This window comes from Toxorhynchites rutilus, chromosome 1 (genome assembly GCF_029784135.1).
Source record: "Toxorhynchites rutilus septentrionalis strain SRP chromosome 1, ASM2978413v1, whole genome shotgun sequence".
Taxonomy (NCBI): Eukaryota; Metazoa; Arthropoda; class Insecta; order Diptera; family Culicidae; genus Toxorhynchites; species Toxorhynchites rutilus.
In genome coordinates this window covers 151,891,985-151,909,480 of record NC_073744.1, presented here as the reverse complement: position 1 = coordinate 151,909,480, position 17,496 = coordinate 151,891,985, and the positions used below count along the sequence as shown (strand labels likewise).

The 17,496-nt window shown below is 37.8% G+C and overlaps 1 protein-coding gene and 1 pseudogene across 3 annotated transcripts in view; both read left to right on the top strand.

The window, feature by feature from the left end:
- LOC129767941 (proton channel OtopLc) overlaps positions 1 to 11,821 on the top strand; it is a 71,803-nt gene extending 59,982 nt beyond the window's left edge. For all 3 annotated transcript variants that reach the window (XM_055769256.1, XM_055769271.1, XM_055769262.1), the window contains exon 8: positions 23 to 11,821. In XM_055769256.1, the coding sequence (XP_055625231.1) occupies positions 23 to 987 (965 nt within the window). In that variant the 3' untranslated portion in view covers positions 988 to 11,821. The remainder of the gene's footprint in view (positions 1 to 22) is intronic.
- On the top strand, positions 10,263 to 10,435 carry LOC129763784 (U4 spliceosomal RNA; annotated as a pseudogene).
- Positions 11,822 to 17,496: the final 5,675 nt, after the last annotated feature.

The following is a 17,496-nucleotide window of genomic DNA, read 5'->3' as shown; positions in this document are numbered from 1 at the left end:
TGTATTCTTGTTTTTTTTATAGGTCACAAAATGATACCCCATCCGGTCGAGACGGTGGCCCACTTGCGGGTCGCAAGAGGCCTCAAAGGACCCCACAATATCTTCGAATGTCGTCGTTCCAACATCATCGGTACGCTTGTGCAGGACGCGTCACCGTTTCTGTTCCCGTGTACGATCGAGTATTCCCTTATTTGTGCTGCCATTTTGTACGTTATGTGGCGCAGTATTAGTCGACCCCAGACGGAGCCTCCCCAGCGACAGGAGAGTGTACATCCTCTGAAGAGGTCACCCCATCATTACTCGGTGGATTGCGCCGGGGCTCACAAAGGGCTGTTCATCGGAATATTAATACTGGTGCTAACCATTATCTCGTTGATTTTGTTTTTCGTGTTGATCTCGCGACCGGAATTTGTCAGTTTAGCCGTCACGGAGGTCAATGTCTGCGAGTTGACGCTGTACGGGACGACAACGGCGGCCACATTGATCGGGATGATCCAAGTGAGACACATGCAGTACGATGCGTTCCGGAGTTTCAGCCTGGACGACATTCTGCTCGTCGGTGGCCAAACCGGATCGTTCCTCTACAGTACATTCACGGTGATAGGTGGCCAGTTTATGATGCGACGAGATACCGTTCTCGTGCTGATAACAGCTCTCGCTTCGCTGGTGGAAACTGCCTGTCAAACGATGTTCATTCTGGACGCTAGCCGACGGTCAGCTGCCACCCAGGAGCACATGCGAAAGAAGCCGGGACGGGAGATTGTAACGTTTCTGCTAGTCAGTAATCTAGCAATGTGGGCGATCAACACGTTGGAAAAGTCCCGGGCCGAGTCGCATCCCATCCAGCTGCATTTCTACGGCCTCTGGGCGTGGACAATCATTACCCACGTGTCGATGCCGCTGGCTATCTTTTACCGGTTCCATAGCACCGTGTGTCTGTGTGAAATTTGGAAACGAGCGTACAAAATGAAACCGGCTTACATGTAATCCAATCCCACCGACCGTTCGATCTCCCGAGTGGTGGTTCGTAGTATTAGGGAAGCCAAAACTCGTTCTATGTGATTAGGAGTGGTGCTGGGCACCCACCCAAACCGCAAATACTCGTTCGTTATACACATATACATTTTCCTAGAAGACAAACCAAAAAAAAGTCGCTCAACTCAAACATGAAAAGTCTCTCTTACTAATCCCCAGCTCTAAATTACTCTTTACTCTGAACCAACGCAAGAAACAAAAAACATGCGATTCTCTTAACACTTGTCAAATAAATCATACTCGAACCGTCATGACTGTAGACTGGATCTATCAATGTTAACCTTGAAAAAAAAAACAAACAAACAAATTAGTTAAGCGTTAAGCGCGAGGAACGCCAAATCGAACGATATAATCAAACAAACTACGCTGTCGAAATTTCGAATAATCAACTCTAAGGTGTACCTTGTAGAATATATATAGTGGAACACAGATCGCAGGCAAATCGATGATCAAAAGAAGAAATTCTCAATTCTATCCTCCAATAGCAGCCCACCGGGAAACGGATGCGATTTTTCGACGACGGTTTTAATTACGGACAAACAAACAAACAAACGAAAGGAATTCACAAGAGTATTAAAATTGTAGCTTTTAACGCGTTTTTAAAACATCTTTTTGATAGGCATTTTAGCGTTTTTACATAAATAGTCATCATAGAGGGGAAAACTTTACTGTCGTGTGATTAGTTATTTGCGAAGCTTTGCTGCTGAGATGATCTTAATTGTTGAGGAACCATAGTTGAATGTTTTCAATCACTTGATTCGTTACGAATATTTTGACCAATAAAATGTTCTCGCTGTTTTTCTTCAGATTGCGTTACGAGAACATCGTATATGTAGTTTAGTTGACAGTAAATTTATGAAGAAGTTTTGGAAGTAAGCTTGAATTTCAGTGCAAGTCATTTTTAGTGTAAACAATTTTCTTCTAGTGTTGAAAATGTCCAGTTTGGTTTCAAAGACCATTTGCGGATTTTTTTTAATGCAGATTTGATTTTGAAAAATATGAAGGCGAATTAATTTTTATTGAGATTGACCAAGATCTGCTCTGTCGGAATCACAAATAACAGAGACTGGTTTAGGCGCTTTGAATTTTGGTTTATTGAAATATTTGAGGTCTCCTTCATCAAAGAAAAGTAGAAGAAGTGCGTTTGAACTAATTTTTCGAACGTTAAATACAAGAAAAAAATATAGGGGGTTGTTTCAAGGACACGACCGTATTGTTGACGTAGGACTTAGGCTATTATTTTATTCAATGTGCCTGTTTATAACGAAGGATACTATTTTAGAATCCTTCAAAATGTCAGAAATAACTGTTTCTTCTTCTTCTGTAGGAGCATTGTACCACTGCGTTTACGACAATATATTGATGATTCATCCTCTCCCTTGAAAAGCAGTACATGAGCTGATCATATGTCGTAATTAGTTTATTTATGCCAATTGAAAATTTATCGCGAACGCTATTCCGATAATGTTTTTCGTATTTGACGATTGCTTTCTTGCTGCACCAGCACCATTATTCAACATCTCATAACTACATTAATCTATCTTTGGCACCGCATGGAAACAACAACAATCGCAATACTTGTAATTATCAAATATCGTGCTCAATGTTATTTAGTATTGCCTCAGAGGATTTGTACCTCTAGACACCGTTCGTACAACGCAAATCAACCAGCACCAAACAAGCGTTCAACATAGCATGCACACAGAGCCATACATTGGCGATATAAATATATAAACACTTCTCTAAATTTTGCCCTATTTTTATAAGAAACTCTTTCTGTTAATATTACTGGCCTCGAAAAGAGCTGCATTGCTTTCTCATGCTTAAGATTAGCGTAGCTGTCTTTCTTAGTGTAGAAAATTTTGCTACTAGCACGTGAAACCAATGCACACGCAAAATTTCAACACGAAATTTATTTTCTTGGTGAGATGACGATGGTCTATGATGACTCCTCACACAATTGTGTGGCACAGAACCTTAACGCATGCTTTGTCATGCCTCAGTTCAATGCAACGATTACAATGCCAGAGTTACCAGCGAGTTGGATATTGGTCGCGTCCACATCTAGAGGGGGAATGAAGACATGTGATGACCCGAAACATGCCAAGCGATGTTCGTTGATTCGAATATAGAATGAGACTTACAATTTGCCTCAGCAGAGATTCACTATTTGTTGATCATAGCAGTTCATGTTTTATATTTACGTGTAACATGTAGTTGATTTGCCAGAGTTGATAAAATATTCTTTTTCACAAGTCGTTTGAACCTCAAGCAGTATCAGTATTATAGGGGTTGGTGTCCAAGGCACGACTGCATTTTTGACGTAGGTATACGGAATTGCTTTATTCATTTCGTTTGTTTATCATTCCGAAGATTATTTTAGAAAACATCGAAATTTTCGAATTACCTCCTTAGTAAAAGGCAGAGATGCCAACCTGCTCTATTACATGGGTTTTCAAATAGTGCTCCGTGGAAAATTAATGCTCCACGAAATAATAGCAAACGTGCCTTGGAAAAAACCTGTTTTCAATTCAATTTCACTGGGTGATAGCAAATTCACCTTGTGCACTCCGGCTCAGATGTCGTGTAACTGCGGCGAAAAACCGAAATAGAGCTGTTTCCAGTTGGGTAAGGTTAATGCAAACGGGGTTTGTTTCATTGATTTTAAAAAATGTAGGTGTAGGTTATTTTTGCTATAAAAAGTACTCTACCGATTCGCGACGCGCTTGTTCCGACGACGCAATGATGTATTCAAATGATTCGATCTTAAAATCATATGCCTATTGTGATTCTACAAATTTTTAACGTTACTTAAAAATTAAGTTGCTTTGGTTAATGCATTCATTTAATTATCTGACACATTCTAACGAATGTTTAATGAAGTCAATGATTCATTTATTCCATTTATGACTAACAAATACAAGGAACATTTCAATTGGGGTGAAGGAAATGTTAACAATGATTAGCACGCAATGTGATATTAATTCAAATTGTCTGGACACCTATGAGTTTCATTTAAACTAGCGGGATAACGAAGCCTGCGATGGTTTCGGGTACTGTATAGAATCCGTATATTTTTTTTCATTTCGGAGCAACAGCATCGTTCTATGTAACGTACGTTTTTGAATTAGAATCAGTTTAAGGTAAATAGTCGCGCTCAAGAAAAGTTCAATACCTCCGCCATAGTTGAGATTTGATCAAATGCGTAGAAGATTTTGTTAATGGTAGAGCCTCATCTTTCAGCATAGGGTGTCAATTCAGAGAACAGATCAGGTTTTTATGAAATAATGATAATTGCTATTTTTTCTACGGTTTTCACGATAGGGATACCAATTGGATCGAAAATTTTCTATGGTTTGTTTGATAAGCTATACATTATGATTCCCTGGTCAGTGAATTGTTTAAATGAATGAAAATTGGAAGTAATTCCAATTTTCCGCACATCGATTGAGAATGACTTTAAACTTTGAATACTAACCTTTTTTATGTTTTTCCGTTAGTATATTTCCACTACGTTTAGTGCCTGTCACCGACCCCAGGGAAGCGACTCCATCAACTGTTTGCTTCTTATCAGACTCAACAACTCATGAGCCGAGGCAGCAGCTTTTACTTCCTTTCCTAAGGAAGCCGTAACAAGAGATTTTTTGCTTCAGAAAATTACAACGACGTCAGCTGGGATTGAACCCAGACCGGTCGGGTTCTGTGGCTGTTACGCTAACCATACAACCATTGGCGTCGTCGAAATACTGTCCCCGAAAAAGGCCATTTGGATTAGCCTTGAAAAGCGCAGTGTTTGAATAAAGGATTAATCGTTCTCACGATGAGTAAACTTTCTACGTCTAGCACTCTGAGCAGATGCCTCTAGTTCTTCGTTACTGTTGTTAGAGCATCTGGACATTATATCTGATGTTTCACTATGGTTGTGATCATTGGATATCGTGTGTCGGATACGATCTCCTGTTTTTTTGGTTTCCTCTAAGGGAGGTGGGCCTCTTTTCCTTTTATATTGTTCCAGCTTTCCTTAGCTCGTGTTTTACGGCTCTTCCTGTTCTTCCTTCCTTCTTCTTCTCAAAGTATTACACAACCGTTCAACCGTATTCTAGCTTCTGCTCTAGCGGGGGTGCAGTGTGACTCCTTTCTCCGTAATATTTCAAGAATATCTTACGATGTTCACCAGGAATGAGAGACTATATAAGTCTGTAAAGGCTTTGAAAAATCTAAACCTTTTTGTCATTGCAAAAAAAAGGATATATCAGATTTCTTGTATGTACACTCTTGTCGTCTTTTTGATTTTTTCGTTTTCATACTGTCAGGCGGAGAGTGTTTGGGTTTTATTGAATCGCATGTATGCATTGTTGTTTTTATGCGGTTTCAAAGGCATAATTATCTCTACGCTAAATTGAAATCCACTAATTTCTTGTGCGAATAAAGAATGGTGACGGGACCTTACGACCAGGGTTACCATATCTACAGAATAATATGTATTTATACAGATTTTTCAGACTTTTTGAAACCAAGAATCTGTAGATACAGATTACAGATTTTTTTTTGATTGCATATTGATTTACAGATTTTTCAAAATAACGATCCAATATTAGTTATGGCTTGAACTCAATAATGTTTTTTTTTCCTAACTCACCAATTTTATTCATATAGCATTCGAATCAGTCTGAATGAAAGTCATTTTGGCATCCATATGTAGCTTGTAATACTGCGAAAAGATTCAAAAGTCTGCGTCATCGGTTAGCTTTACAATAAATAAATAACACAGTTTATCTAAGTTCTACTGAAGCACAGTGAATGCGATTTTTTACGTGGATACCATCAACATCGTTAAATTCATAATAATTATGTCAACCAATGATACTAAAGCTGAAATTATGCTTCAAAATCTTATATGAGGGGCTTACAATGAAAGGGGTGTAAGTGATTTGATCGATTTCTCTACATCGAGTCTCTCTTTTGGTCATAACTTAGCTGCCAACTCATTCCCAGCTGTATTTGACAATGTAGGAAGGTAGGTCATAGCCTCACTTATCGGATTCTATAGCAAACGCAAATTGGATCGTTTTTGCAGTTGAGTTAATAATCAAAGAAAAAGTTGACGAAAAGAAAAGATCAAGTCACTTACACCCCTTGCATTCTAAGCCGCTCATATATAACACAAGGTTTTTCCCGCTCCCGCTTGATCATATATGTGTCTTCTATATATCATTGTATCATTGTGTCTGTCTCCACTCAAATTATAATGAAAGAATACTATAAAGGATATTAGAAAAAGTAAAATTGGAAAAAATTGGAAAGATGTCGATGACAGGAAGATGTTATTCATGCTAAAAATTTTAGGCTAAATACATAGATAGTGATTCGTTTAAGGAGGGACCCCGATCTGGAAGGACGAAAAAATCGAATTTTTGTTTTTTGCATTTTTGCCCTCACAAATGTTTTCCTAAAAGGGTTTTTCGATGTTTGATTTTGTTGGAAAGTAACATCCAAAAGTATTAAATCACTTCAAGTAATTCTTCGTTGTTTATATTATTGCGAGTACAATAAGTCGCACCTTATTGAGGGCACGGGTATGTAGACACACCAAAGAGCAGAACAAATGTATGAGTACATGGGGATGCTTTTGGCTGTAGGAATTCAGTATGGCTGTATGGCTGTAGTATGGCTGTAGGAATTTTTAAACGCGTTTTTCTCGAAAACATTTTTTTCAACTGGTGGTATCGATATGTCAAACCCCAAAACCCCTATGTATATAACGCTTTAGGTATTGTCCTGATGTTTCAAAATATTCATTGGAATTCGTTCTGCGACATCCCGTTCCTTCAGAACCGATATCACCAGCAAGGTACCGATTGTCAGACAGCATATACGTATCCAGCGGTCAACAGCGTTATAATCATTATTCGTGCGTGCCAAAAATAGAAAAGATGTATTTTCCCTGAGGCAGTAGTCTACTGTAGAAATTTGAAAAAAAATAAATTTGAAAAAAAAACCTTCATATTTTTGTAGTTCAGAATACACTCTAGAAAGGACTTATCAAAAATCCTATTATTTACCGAGTTAGAGCCATTTTAATGATGCGGTATCTAACCTGGTACGGCCATAACAAAGAACTTCAAGCGCGTTTTTCTCGAAACTAGTTTTTTTCAAAGCATCTGTATGCATCTCTCTATTGCATGAACCTCTAAAAAACAATATTTTTTAAATTTTACTATTTTCAAAAAATCGGGAAACACAAGAAAAAACGTTTTAAACCGCATTTTGTTTTTCAAACGGCCGTCAATTTGTCAAACAAGATGTTTTCGACTTGTCCGAGGTTCATGCGATAGCGGCATCTTTACTGATTCAGAATTTTTTCGATTTTTTTTGTGTCAGATATTCAGAAGGGCTGGAATCGTGTTCGCCATGGCACAACTTTTTTTTGAACCCTCTCACTTCATCAGCTCTTAACTATTCTAGGTATGAATAGTTTATCTCCGTTATATTTTTGTTTCATTGTTAAAGGATAGACGACCAAACAATAATATATTGGATAGTGAAAATATTCTTTGTTTTATTTTTACGGAAGACGAAAAAAGTTCGAAATTCGCGTCTCTTCACTAGAATACCCCCTTAAACCTTAAGCAATAACCAAAATACCCAAATACTTCACATTATTCCAAACATCCGAAGAAAAATCATAAAAATTCATTATTTTTCGATATTCCAGACAGTGGTCCCTCCTTCGGCAGTCATTTCTTAATCCAAACCTGGTGATGCCAACTTGTTCCTGTCTATGGTGAATAGTTTTCCTGGTGAAAAATTTGCCCCAAGAGATGTTTGTGGAATCCACTGTCCCAGTTTTTAGTCAACAAGGACCGCGGTTTCTACAAAAGAGGTATTATAGCAAGGTACCATGTCAGCAATATGTCAAATAAAACGGTGCCTATTCGATCGAAATCGGATAATTCGAACAATTCTAAATAAAATATTGAAGGTAACTCAAAACTACGAATTTCTTTTTTTCTCAGCCCAGTATTCATTTTCAATTGCGTTAGTAAAGCAAAGCATTTTTTGTATACTTTTGAAATCTATTTTGTGTGTAGTCTGTTCTATGATTTAGGCTATTGATTTGTCTTATTTTCTGAACATTTCGCAACTGTATAAATAATAAATAATAATGCTCAAAATTGTAACTATTGTAGTATTCCAATACCATGATTCAAAACGACCATGGACCAAAGATTTTTTTTTAGTACGAGGGCAAATATGTAAACTATTTAATGTTTGTTTGCTTGTATCAATATTTCGATATCATCGACGTGAATTTTTGATAGCCGAAGATAAAAAGAACAATGAGCGCCATAAACTAAAACGAAATAACCATTACAGAATCAGGCGGATAATTTCCGGTACTGGGTTTTCTGATGACATTTCTTATCATACTGTTTACACAGTCTTTACTTCTTGATTCTTGTTCTTCTTGGATGGCACTAACATTCCCAGTAGAACTTTTGCCTTCTCAACGTAGGTCTTATACTTACGGCATTTTAATTGGTAGTACTTAGTTGAGATTTCTATGCCGGATAATACGCCTTGAATGTATTCTGGGGTGGCAAACTCTAGAATACGCGTGACCACAGTGCAAATCGGAAGAAATTTCTTTTGACGTAAAATTCCCTGGCCAGAACGGGAATCGAACCCGAACATGATAATGTGGGACACTATTCATTCGGCAACGGGAGCACTTCTTGCGAAACACGCATACAAAATAGTTCAGTGGCTTATTGACTAACTTCAACAGAATGAACAACATTCTCGAACCCATTCTACACGATATTCCAAGTGATCCTATGGGAAATGTAATATACTTGACATTAATTTAGTAAAATGAGTTAATGAAACCATTCTTAACACATATAATACAAATGGCATAGGATCGGTATAGGAATTATTATTGTATCGAACATTTTACACTTTGAAATTGTAGGGAAAGTGCGGGCAAGACGGACACTGGGGGTTAAAATGGACATACGGTTGATCTATTACATTTGTGATGAGTTACATTGATGTTCTTTTTAAATTGTACGTGTTCCTCAAGTCCCCCTGCTTTAACTCATATTTAAATCATTGTGAATATTTCTAGTCAATCCGGTTACCGATAATCATTTAAAAAACTTATTTTTGACGTAGGACTACGTCTTTCATTTCTATACCGGGGTGTAAAATCAAAGTTTCGAAAGCGAAAGCGTTACGCCAGAGTCCGAGATTTTGAGCGTTAATAGCTCCTAAACAACTGAACGAAATGGTATGATAAACACTTCATTCGAAAGATAAAATATCTACGCGTTATATACTTGTTACTTTTCGATCCAAGAACTTGTTTCAATAGCCTTAAAATTGCTTTCAAAACAGGCGATTGAAATCACCAATCGGTATAAAACAAGCGCCACTCGGAAATCCACTCAGTTATAATTAAACAGCGATAGAGGTACCATCGCAGGAATGAATGGATGTTTCCCTAACACAGACTTCAAAACAATGGAGCCAGGGGAAATCGGCATTGCAAAATAGGTACAAGCAGCGGGTACTTTTTTACTCATTTGCGTTTCTGCAAATCGGAATGTTTCCCTAACACAAACTTCAAAACCATGGAGCCAGAGGAAACTGGCATTGCAATGTAGATGCAAGCAGCGGATACATTCGTACTAGTTTGCGTTTGCGCAAATCGGAATGTTTCCCTAACACAGACTTCAAAACTAAGGAGCCTGGGGAAATCAGCATTGCAAAATAGATGCAAGCTGCTGGTACTTTTGTAATCGTTTACGCTTTTACAAATCGGAATGTTTCCCTAACACAGATTTTAAAACCATGGAGCCTGGAGAAATCGGCATTGCAAAATAAGATGCAAGCAGCGGGTACTTTTGTACTCGCTTGTATTTTTGCAAATCGGAATGTGTTAATAAGTTGGGAAAATCAGCATTGCAGATCTTGGCAGTACTTTTATACTCCCATGCATTTTTACATTGCGGAATTCGTTTTGCTAACACGGTCTACAATACAATACAACTTCTACGCATACCGTTTGATGATTAGGCAAAATGTTAATAACTATTTGCTGCGATAACTACTACCAAAATGCATGAATTGACCTAAATTGGGATTTGTTTGCAATTGAATTCGTACATTGTTTCATTCATTTACTAGTTTAATCAATCATTTAATCAATACATACAAAAGATAGCTCTGCGCAGCAGCGATATCGTACCCAATGAGGAACATCCGAGGTGCGATTATTGCTAATTGAAAAAACACAAATGATTACTAAGCCAACGGCAGTCCTACGTCAACCTTGCGGTTATATCATAGGTATAACCCATCCATAGTTTTGTTTTTTTGACGTAGATGATTGTCACTTATTGGTCCAAAGAATCGTTTCAATAGCATAAACATTGTTTTGAAAGCAAGCTATTGAAATCATAACAATATAGCTAATTGTTGATTGGCGATCGCAATGTGTTCCCGAACACGGACGCAAAGAGTTGAATTTTATGTTAATAACAATTCCATACTTATACTCATCCATCCACACATTAACAAGAAAAATTTTCAGCATTTTTTCAAAATATTCATTCATTCATGCATTAATAATTGATTCAGATCCAATTTAAAATAAACGATTGCCGCGCCTACGTCTACCCTGCGGTTATATAACAGATATAACCCACTTCTTGTTTTTTCAACGTGGACTCCTGTAACAAAGTTCTTCTCATGAAGCAGCAAAACATCGACACATAACAAGCGCTTCGACCAGAGATCTGTTCATTTTCATATCGCCATCCACATATTACAAAGCTAACGCAAACTCATCAGTATTACCGTCTAAAGCAAGTGTTCAAATGTGTTCAGGACAAAACTAAAACAAATCCAAAAAAAAAATCAATCGGCGAACAATCTCAATCAAAACAGTTAACGCTTCAGACGGGAAGCCAATGTCATTCGTGTGTATAGGGAAAAACAATCGTCACCTTACTCAACATTAAATCGTCCAGAAGTGTGGAAATTAATCGAACAGTACGGGATCTGGCTCAATCGGGCACTCCGATTGTGTAACCTTGGGGTTTCATTAAGGCAGAGAGCCGATTTGTTTACATTTAACATTTTAACGACGAGCGTAAATATTTGAAAAACATATGGTATGGTAATGGTTGCCCTTGATGATGTTTAAATCGTGTAATGTTAGAGAAAATGTGGTGCATCAAACAGAGTTGTCCCGAAATACCTTTTAATTCATATGAACGATTGCTGTATTTTCTCGAATCAACCATACCAAATACACTATTGCCCGGAAATTGCGATTCTCGATTCCCCGACAGTAAATTCAGCAGTTTACAAACAAGAGTTGTCGCGTCATACACAAACGGACATGCATTTGTCTGTCTGTCAACTGCCAACGATTACACAATTTGAGAAAAGCTAATTTGTCACCACCATGGTGTCGGGAAACCCCAGCATCAACTTGGTGAACCAGCTGTTGAGAAAGTGCACCCGAAACGACGCCGAGATGCAAACAAACTCGTGAACCAAATTCTCTACTGATCGAATTATCACCATCAGCATCACCATTCATGTCCGCGCGACAAAAATAAACATTAGACGCCTAACGGCAGTCGCGTCTATGCTATGCGCTCGAAATCATACCATGCCAAAACGAGAGCAAGTATCAGAACAATCGACCTAACACGATGACAAACTGTGGGAACAGACTATTTTATTGAACCATACACAACAAACACTAAAACATTTGATAGATGCAGCCGCCCATAAGGAACAGGACAAAAATAGCGGAAGACAAACGTAAGAAAATAACTTTGATGCGATTAGATTTTAGCGAAGCAAAATATGTTATAACAAAAGACACGAAAAAAAAATATTATAAACATACAGCGGTCCGAATGACGACACAAAGAAGGAGAAACATCAAAATCAAACATTTTTATTCGATTAGATTTTCACAGGACACAGAAAATCGTAACACAAGTTTATGTATATAGTCGTTTTATTAAACGGGCACTCGATATAATGAGCAATGAATTACGTTTCATTGATGTGAATTTTCTTCATGCCTTGCTTGCGCTTTTGAGAAATCAAACCCCGAAAAAAACTGAGTTATGCCATACTGTTTTCGTTTAATTTTGGTGAATGTGTTCCAAATATGTTGTAGATTGTTAATTTGTTCGAAACCCTAGACGAGAGCGAAACTACGGAAAAGTTAGTTGCGGAAGCGAACAGCCGACATTTCGATGCTAAGTTATTCAAAACTTTACCAATATATTAGAAACGGGCAGAATTTATTGTAAACGCAATTTTTTAAGATGTATTACAAAAAATATATAAAAGGTAAATAAACGCATATTTATACGATCATTAAGGGCGGGCGTTTTTATTTGATACTATTTTTTCTCTTTCGTTTTTTTTTTGTTTAAGGTTACTAAACATTCACGTTTATTTTGATATAGAATAGAAAGCTCAAAAACTGGTAGTGCCATGATTTCATCTGGAGATCCAGCGTCGTAAAGATCCATATGTTTACTGGATATATAAGAGAAGTTCTTGAAGAGAGTTATTATTCACATACGTGGCCGATGAAGTTGGAATTCTTGAAATGAAAGTCTATGGCGGACAGTAATCGAGAAAGCTCAATTACCCCTCAAACAAACGGAGAGAATATTCGTATTGCGCGGTGGTTATGAATGACGAATGAAGAACGCCTTCAATAGTTCCAGCTATAAGACTTTCGTCACCCCACAGAATTAAGATCACAATACAGACCGGTAATGATGGATATTTCGGCGATAGTTTCACTAGGTTCTATCCATCGTGATATGTGTGAGATCGACTCTCAAATCGGCGGAAAGTAGTAACAAACACATATTCCATAGCACAGTTCCATATTTTACTCAATAAACGCATATTTCATTGCACAGAATGCTTCCACTGAGCGGCGCGAGCAATCGGCACAGCAGCAAAATTTCCTCAACTCAACTTTCTCAACTTGACCACATGATGTTGGCTGATCGCTATCTAGAGTGAAACAGAGAATCGAATTCACAGAGCAGAACAATTTATACCTCTCGCTTGATGCATCGTGACATGTTGCATCATTGTCGATATTTTACTTGCTCCTTTGACAGTACAACTGCATGCTCACCTTTTAGATTTTTATTTTACACAATATACCTTCCTGTTGAGCCTAGTCCTACGTTAAAAGCCGCAATATCTTAGGGATGACCGTATTCGTTTCTGAGATAAGAATTGACCATCGAAACAGGGATACTGTTGCACCCGTAAAACGATCGATTCACATCGGGGAATAGGAACAAGAGACATTTTGCCCTTTTGACGTAGGACCACGTCTTTGATTTCTATATAGGGGGTCACTCTTTGAAATATGTAACGTTTATTAAGGATTTTCAAATGCATATTACGCAGAATTTTTACGATATATGTTATAATATATACCATTAGACGGCAAATTTATCCAGCATTCTTTCACCACAGACATCAACAGTGGAAATAGTGAAACAAGTGAGCAATTTAACTAACAAAAGAGGAATGTTTTACAGGCAAATGCGAAGGTAAATCATGTATTATGCATTCTTTCTTTCAACTTGGCTCCCGTGAATGTTGTATGCAACACAAGATTGTGTGCAGTAATTCATTCTATCTATCAAATTGGACTTCCAGTCAATGAGTATGAGTAAGGGTGATGTAGATGGTGAAGTGGGTTAGTAAGATGGCCAGAGATCCCATAGTAATTTATTGGGCTTTATTCCCGAATACACTTCACGGAGGAAACGAAAATGTATCGATATGAAATTAGTTTTCCACTAAAACTTATTATTATAATTTAAGATTATCGTTATATACAATTTTTGTAAGAGATTATTTGCCACTTAAAAAACAAAGTTTTCCTTTCATATTGAGCACTTGATACGGAGAAGTTAATTTTCATTCATAATTTTATTTGAAAGGTGTTCATTCTGCCTGAAAACCCATTATTATCTTCAATGCTTCATTAACTTGTAAAACGTGGTTCAATGACGTGAACGAGCGAACGTGAGTGTGTACGGAAATAGAGCTCATAGTCTGCAAACGAACATTATTTCACCGAAAAAGTCGTCGGAAGTAATGATGACTTAAAATACCATAGATATCCATTAAAAATGAACAAGTTTTATGATTTCACTTGTATTTTGCCTTAAAATATCACGAAACGTAAGTATTTTCAACATTTTTTGTTTCTTCTTCATATTAAATGTAAAAAACGACGATATAATTTTTTTGTTTACCGATCCACATATACTTCGTCTACCATTCCACCCTATTATGGGTCCCACTGATATTCATTTTCTGTTAGACAGTTCATGAGTACATATAACCAACGGCTCTTTTCGGGGCCACCATTTGGAGTTTCAAAAGAGTCAAAATAACAGATTTCGGAACAATGGAAAAAATTACATAAAAAAACAGTTGTTCCGAACAATCACAGTCCTACGTCAAACTTACGTCTATGCCCCTAGGCTCGAAGTTCTACTTTTTGCCTATGATTTGAATTTGCTTCATTTTTAAATTTGAAATTTTAATACAATGCTACATTTCGAGCGATTAACCTAAGGTATTAAATAAAGGGTGGAACGATCAAAATTTGGTCAACTCAAATTTCAAGTATTTGTATTCGAGAGTGCATTGGAAAAACCTGAACGTCCATCTTTTTGTAAGTGTGTGCGTGTAAACTATTGTTTTGTTTTGATTTTGACGTATGTTCTTCAATTCTCAAAATAGCGTCTAAACAAGAGTTACAACGCTTGAAAGCTTTTCTCGCGCAGCGAGAAAATCTAAGCTTCTCGCACGCAAAGTTGCCAAAATCGACAAATTAAGACAAGTCAACTGTAACGAGAGAGATTAATAAAAGGAAAGGATGCCTTGAACGGGGGAAATCCGGAAGCTGGAGGCTGTAGCTATGACAGAATAAAGTGGCCAGTGTTTTTAGGTGGAACCCCAACCTTCCAATCCGAGATGTTGGGTACAAGCTTTGAATTTCGCAAAAATCGGTGCAGTGTGCCAAGGATCACGCCAGGCTGTCGTCCTACAAGCAGATGAATACTCCGAATGGCGACGACAGACAGAACTCGACGGCCAAACCACAATCCCGGAACCTGTTTACAGACTTGTTCACGAAATTCGGTAGTGTCGTTATGGACGAGACTATATCATAACTATAGAATCAAATGGAAAAAACTCTTACTTCTTCACAAAATTAACATCAATTTCGCATGAATTACAATAAGTTTCTAATTCTTAGGTCATCTTTAGTTCTCAATCAGTTCAAAAAACCTATTCAGGGTGGTTTCGACCTAGCTGTGTGTTAGACTCTTCAAAACTTTCATGCTGCTTGTTATCTGCATCTACTCTTCGTACGGCCACTCCTTATAAGCCTACGATTGGGTTTCGATTTGGTAAACAAGCTGACCAGTCCTGAATAAGAAGCTCTTATTCATTAACCCAAGTCATGGTCGTCCGTATTTTATGATTGATGCCAAATTACCCAATTATGTTTTTGATGCAAAAACAGAAGTAAATAATTATGAAGTAGTTGGTTGTACTTCTGACTGTTCATTAGTGTTGATGGAAAGCTAAGCCTTTTTGAGAAAATTTTGTCCAAACCCTCAAAATCCCGTCTCCCAATTTTTACTTAAGTTCAATGCTTTTTAATTGAAAAAAAATCACCAAACACACGCATTCTTCTTCGACCAAATTTTGATCATTCCACTCTTTATTTGCAAGAATTGGAAGCTTTGGTAATTGAAACTTCGATGGGCATGTGATCATCATTACTGGGATCTTTGATTACATTCCTCTTCCAATGTAACGATAGTGAATCTACTCACTCATTCATTCATTTATTCATTCACTCTAATTTACTATTGGAAGCGTTCCGATGACAATGGTTCTGAAGCGATCAAACTTTGGAATTGAACAGATTTCTACGACGGGGTTCCCCTTGGAAAATAAACGATGTACCCAGCTGTGTCCGCGTGTGTTTCGTCATGTGGCAAGTTGGCGAATACTTTGTTTTTATTTTATGGTTGATACTGCTGTTGTTGGGCCATTGGTGGAAGCACACTTCTAGATATTCGCGTAGGTTCATTTGGAGTGTTCCTTACAAGAACGTATCAATTTTTCTTGCTACTGTTGTCCATTTCCCTACCGTTATTTATACTCGGCCCAAGACAAGCCTGACGGTGTAAATTCAGTTACTTTCCCATTTAAGGAAAAATATTCCGAGCTGCAATTTCGACACTCATCCAGGGCGTTTAGATCATATCAGCTCCAACTCGTAATGGATTCGTACGTTAGGCCTGTTTCCGTTATCACAACACAAATTTCTTCTACGTGAGAGAGAATGTAAACGTGATATTCTAACGTAAAATGTCGACGAATATAGAGTTTGCCTGTTTCTGGCCAGCCACGGCAAATCGCAGTTTGTTAAGCCTTGCCATGCAAATTTCAGTTACGGAAGAATGTTTTGCCAGATGTTTATTATTCATATCAATAAAGATCTGGCAAAACATACCTACGAACCAGTTCGAGGTGCATTTTCCGGATAGACCTTGACACGGGGATCCGAGACAACCGAGGGAGATGGCGAGATCGAGAGTTGAGTGGGATCGGAAGGTTCGGGGGGTTGAAAGGAGGAGTTCGCGAATTGCTTGAAGGGAGAGAGTTCTTTAAGGTGGGTTGACTCTTTTTCTGATATTTCATTTTTTTTTTTAACAAACGGCAACCGAAGGGGAGTCAATAGACTCTGCCGCAGATCTCCATATCGAGAGATTCCCCATCCTCTGCCATTTGGTAGGGGCGTGGCACAGCAAATGCTGGTGTCAATAGTGATAGCGATGATTCTGCGAAAAAATTAAAACAAAAGATCACCTTACCAGCCTATGCTGAGGTTATTTTTCCTCGTTTTCTTCCAGTATTGCGTTTGGCACAGCATATTAGTTCCACAGTATGAACCACGCGATGTGTAAAAAGGAATACTTTAGCAGTAAAAACCAGGTGTATTGCTATATAGCGGAGATGTAATAGGATCACGTTTGCCTACTTCAAGCTATCGGCGAGGAATTAATTTGATATGATTTGAACAAATTAAATAATCGTTTGTTTGAGATTTTGCGGGGTATAAACGCAGTTTTTGAGCCCTTGAGGGTACCTACATCTACCATCAAAATTTAAGAAACAGTGAGTTCTGAAAACCCCTTAAATCGGGGATGCAAAAATTCGTTTGTTTACGAAACCCCATTAGCCCATGTTTCCAATTATCACAACGAGCGGCGCTGCGATAGGTATACATTTTCATCCATTGTCTATATCCGATGCCGTAAGAGGCATGCACAACTCAATTCAGTTGAAATA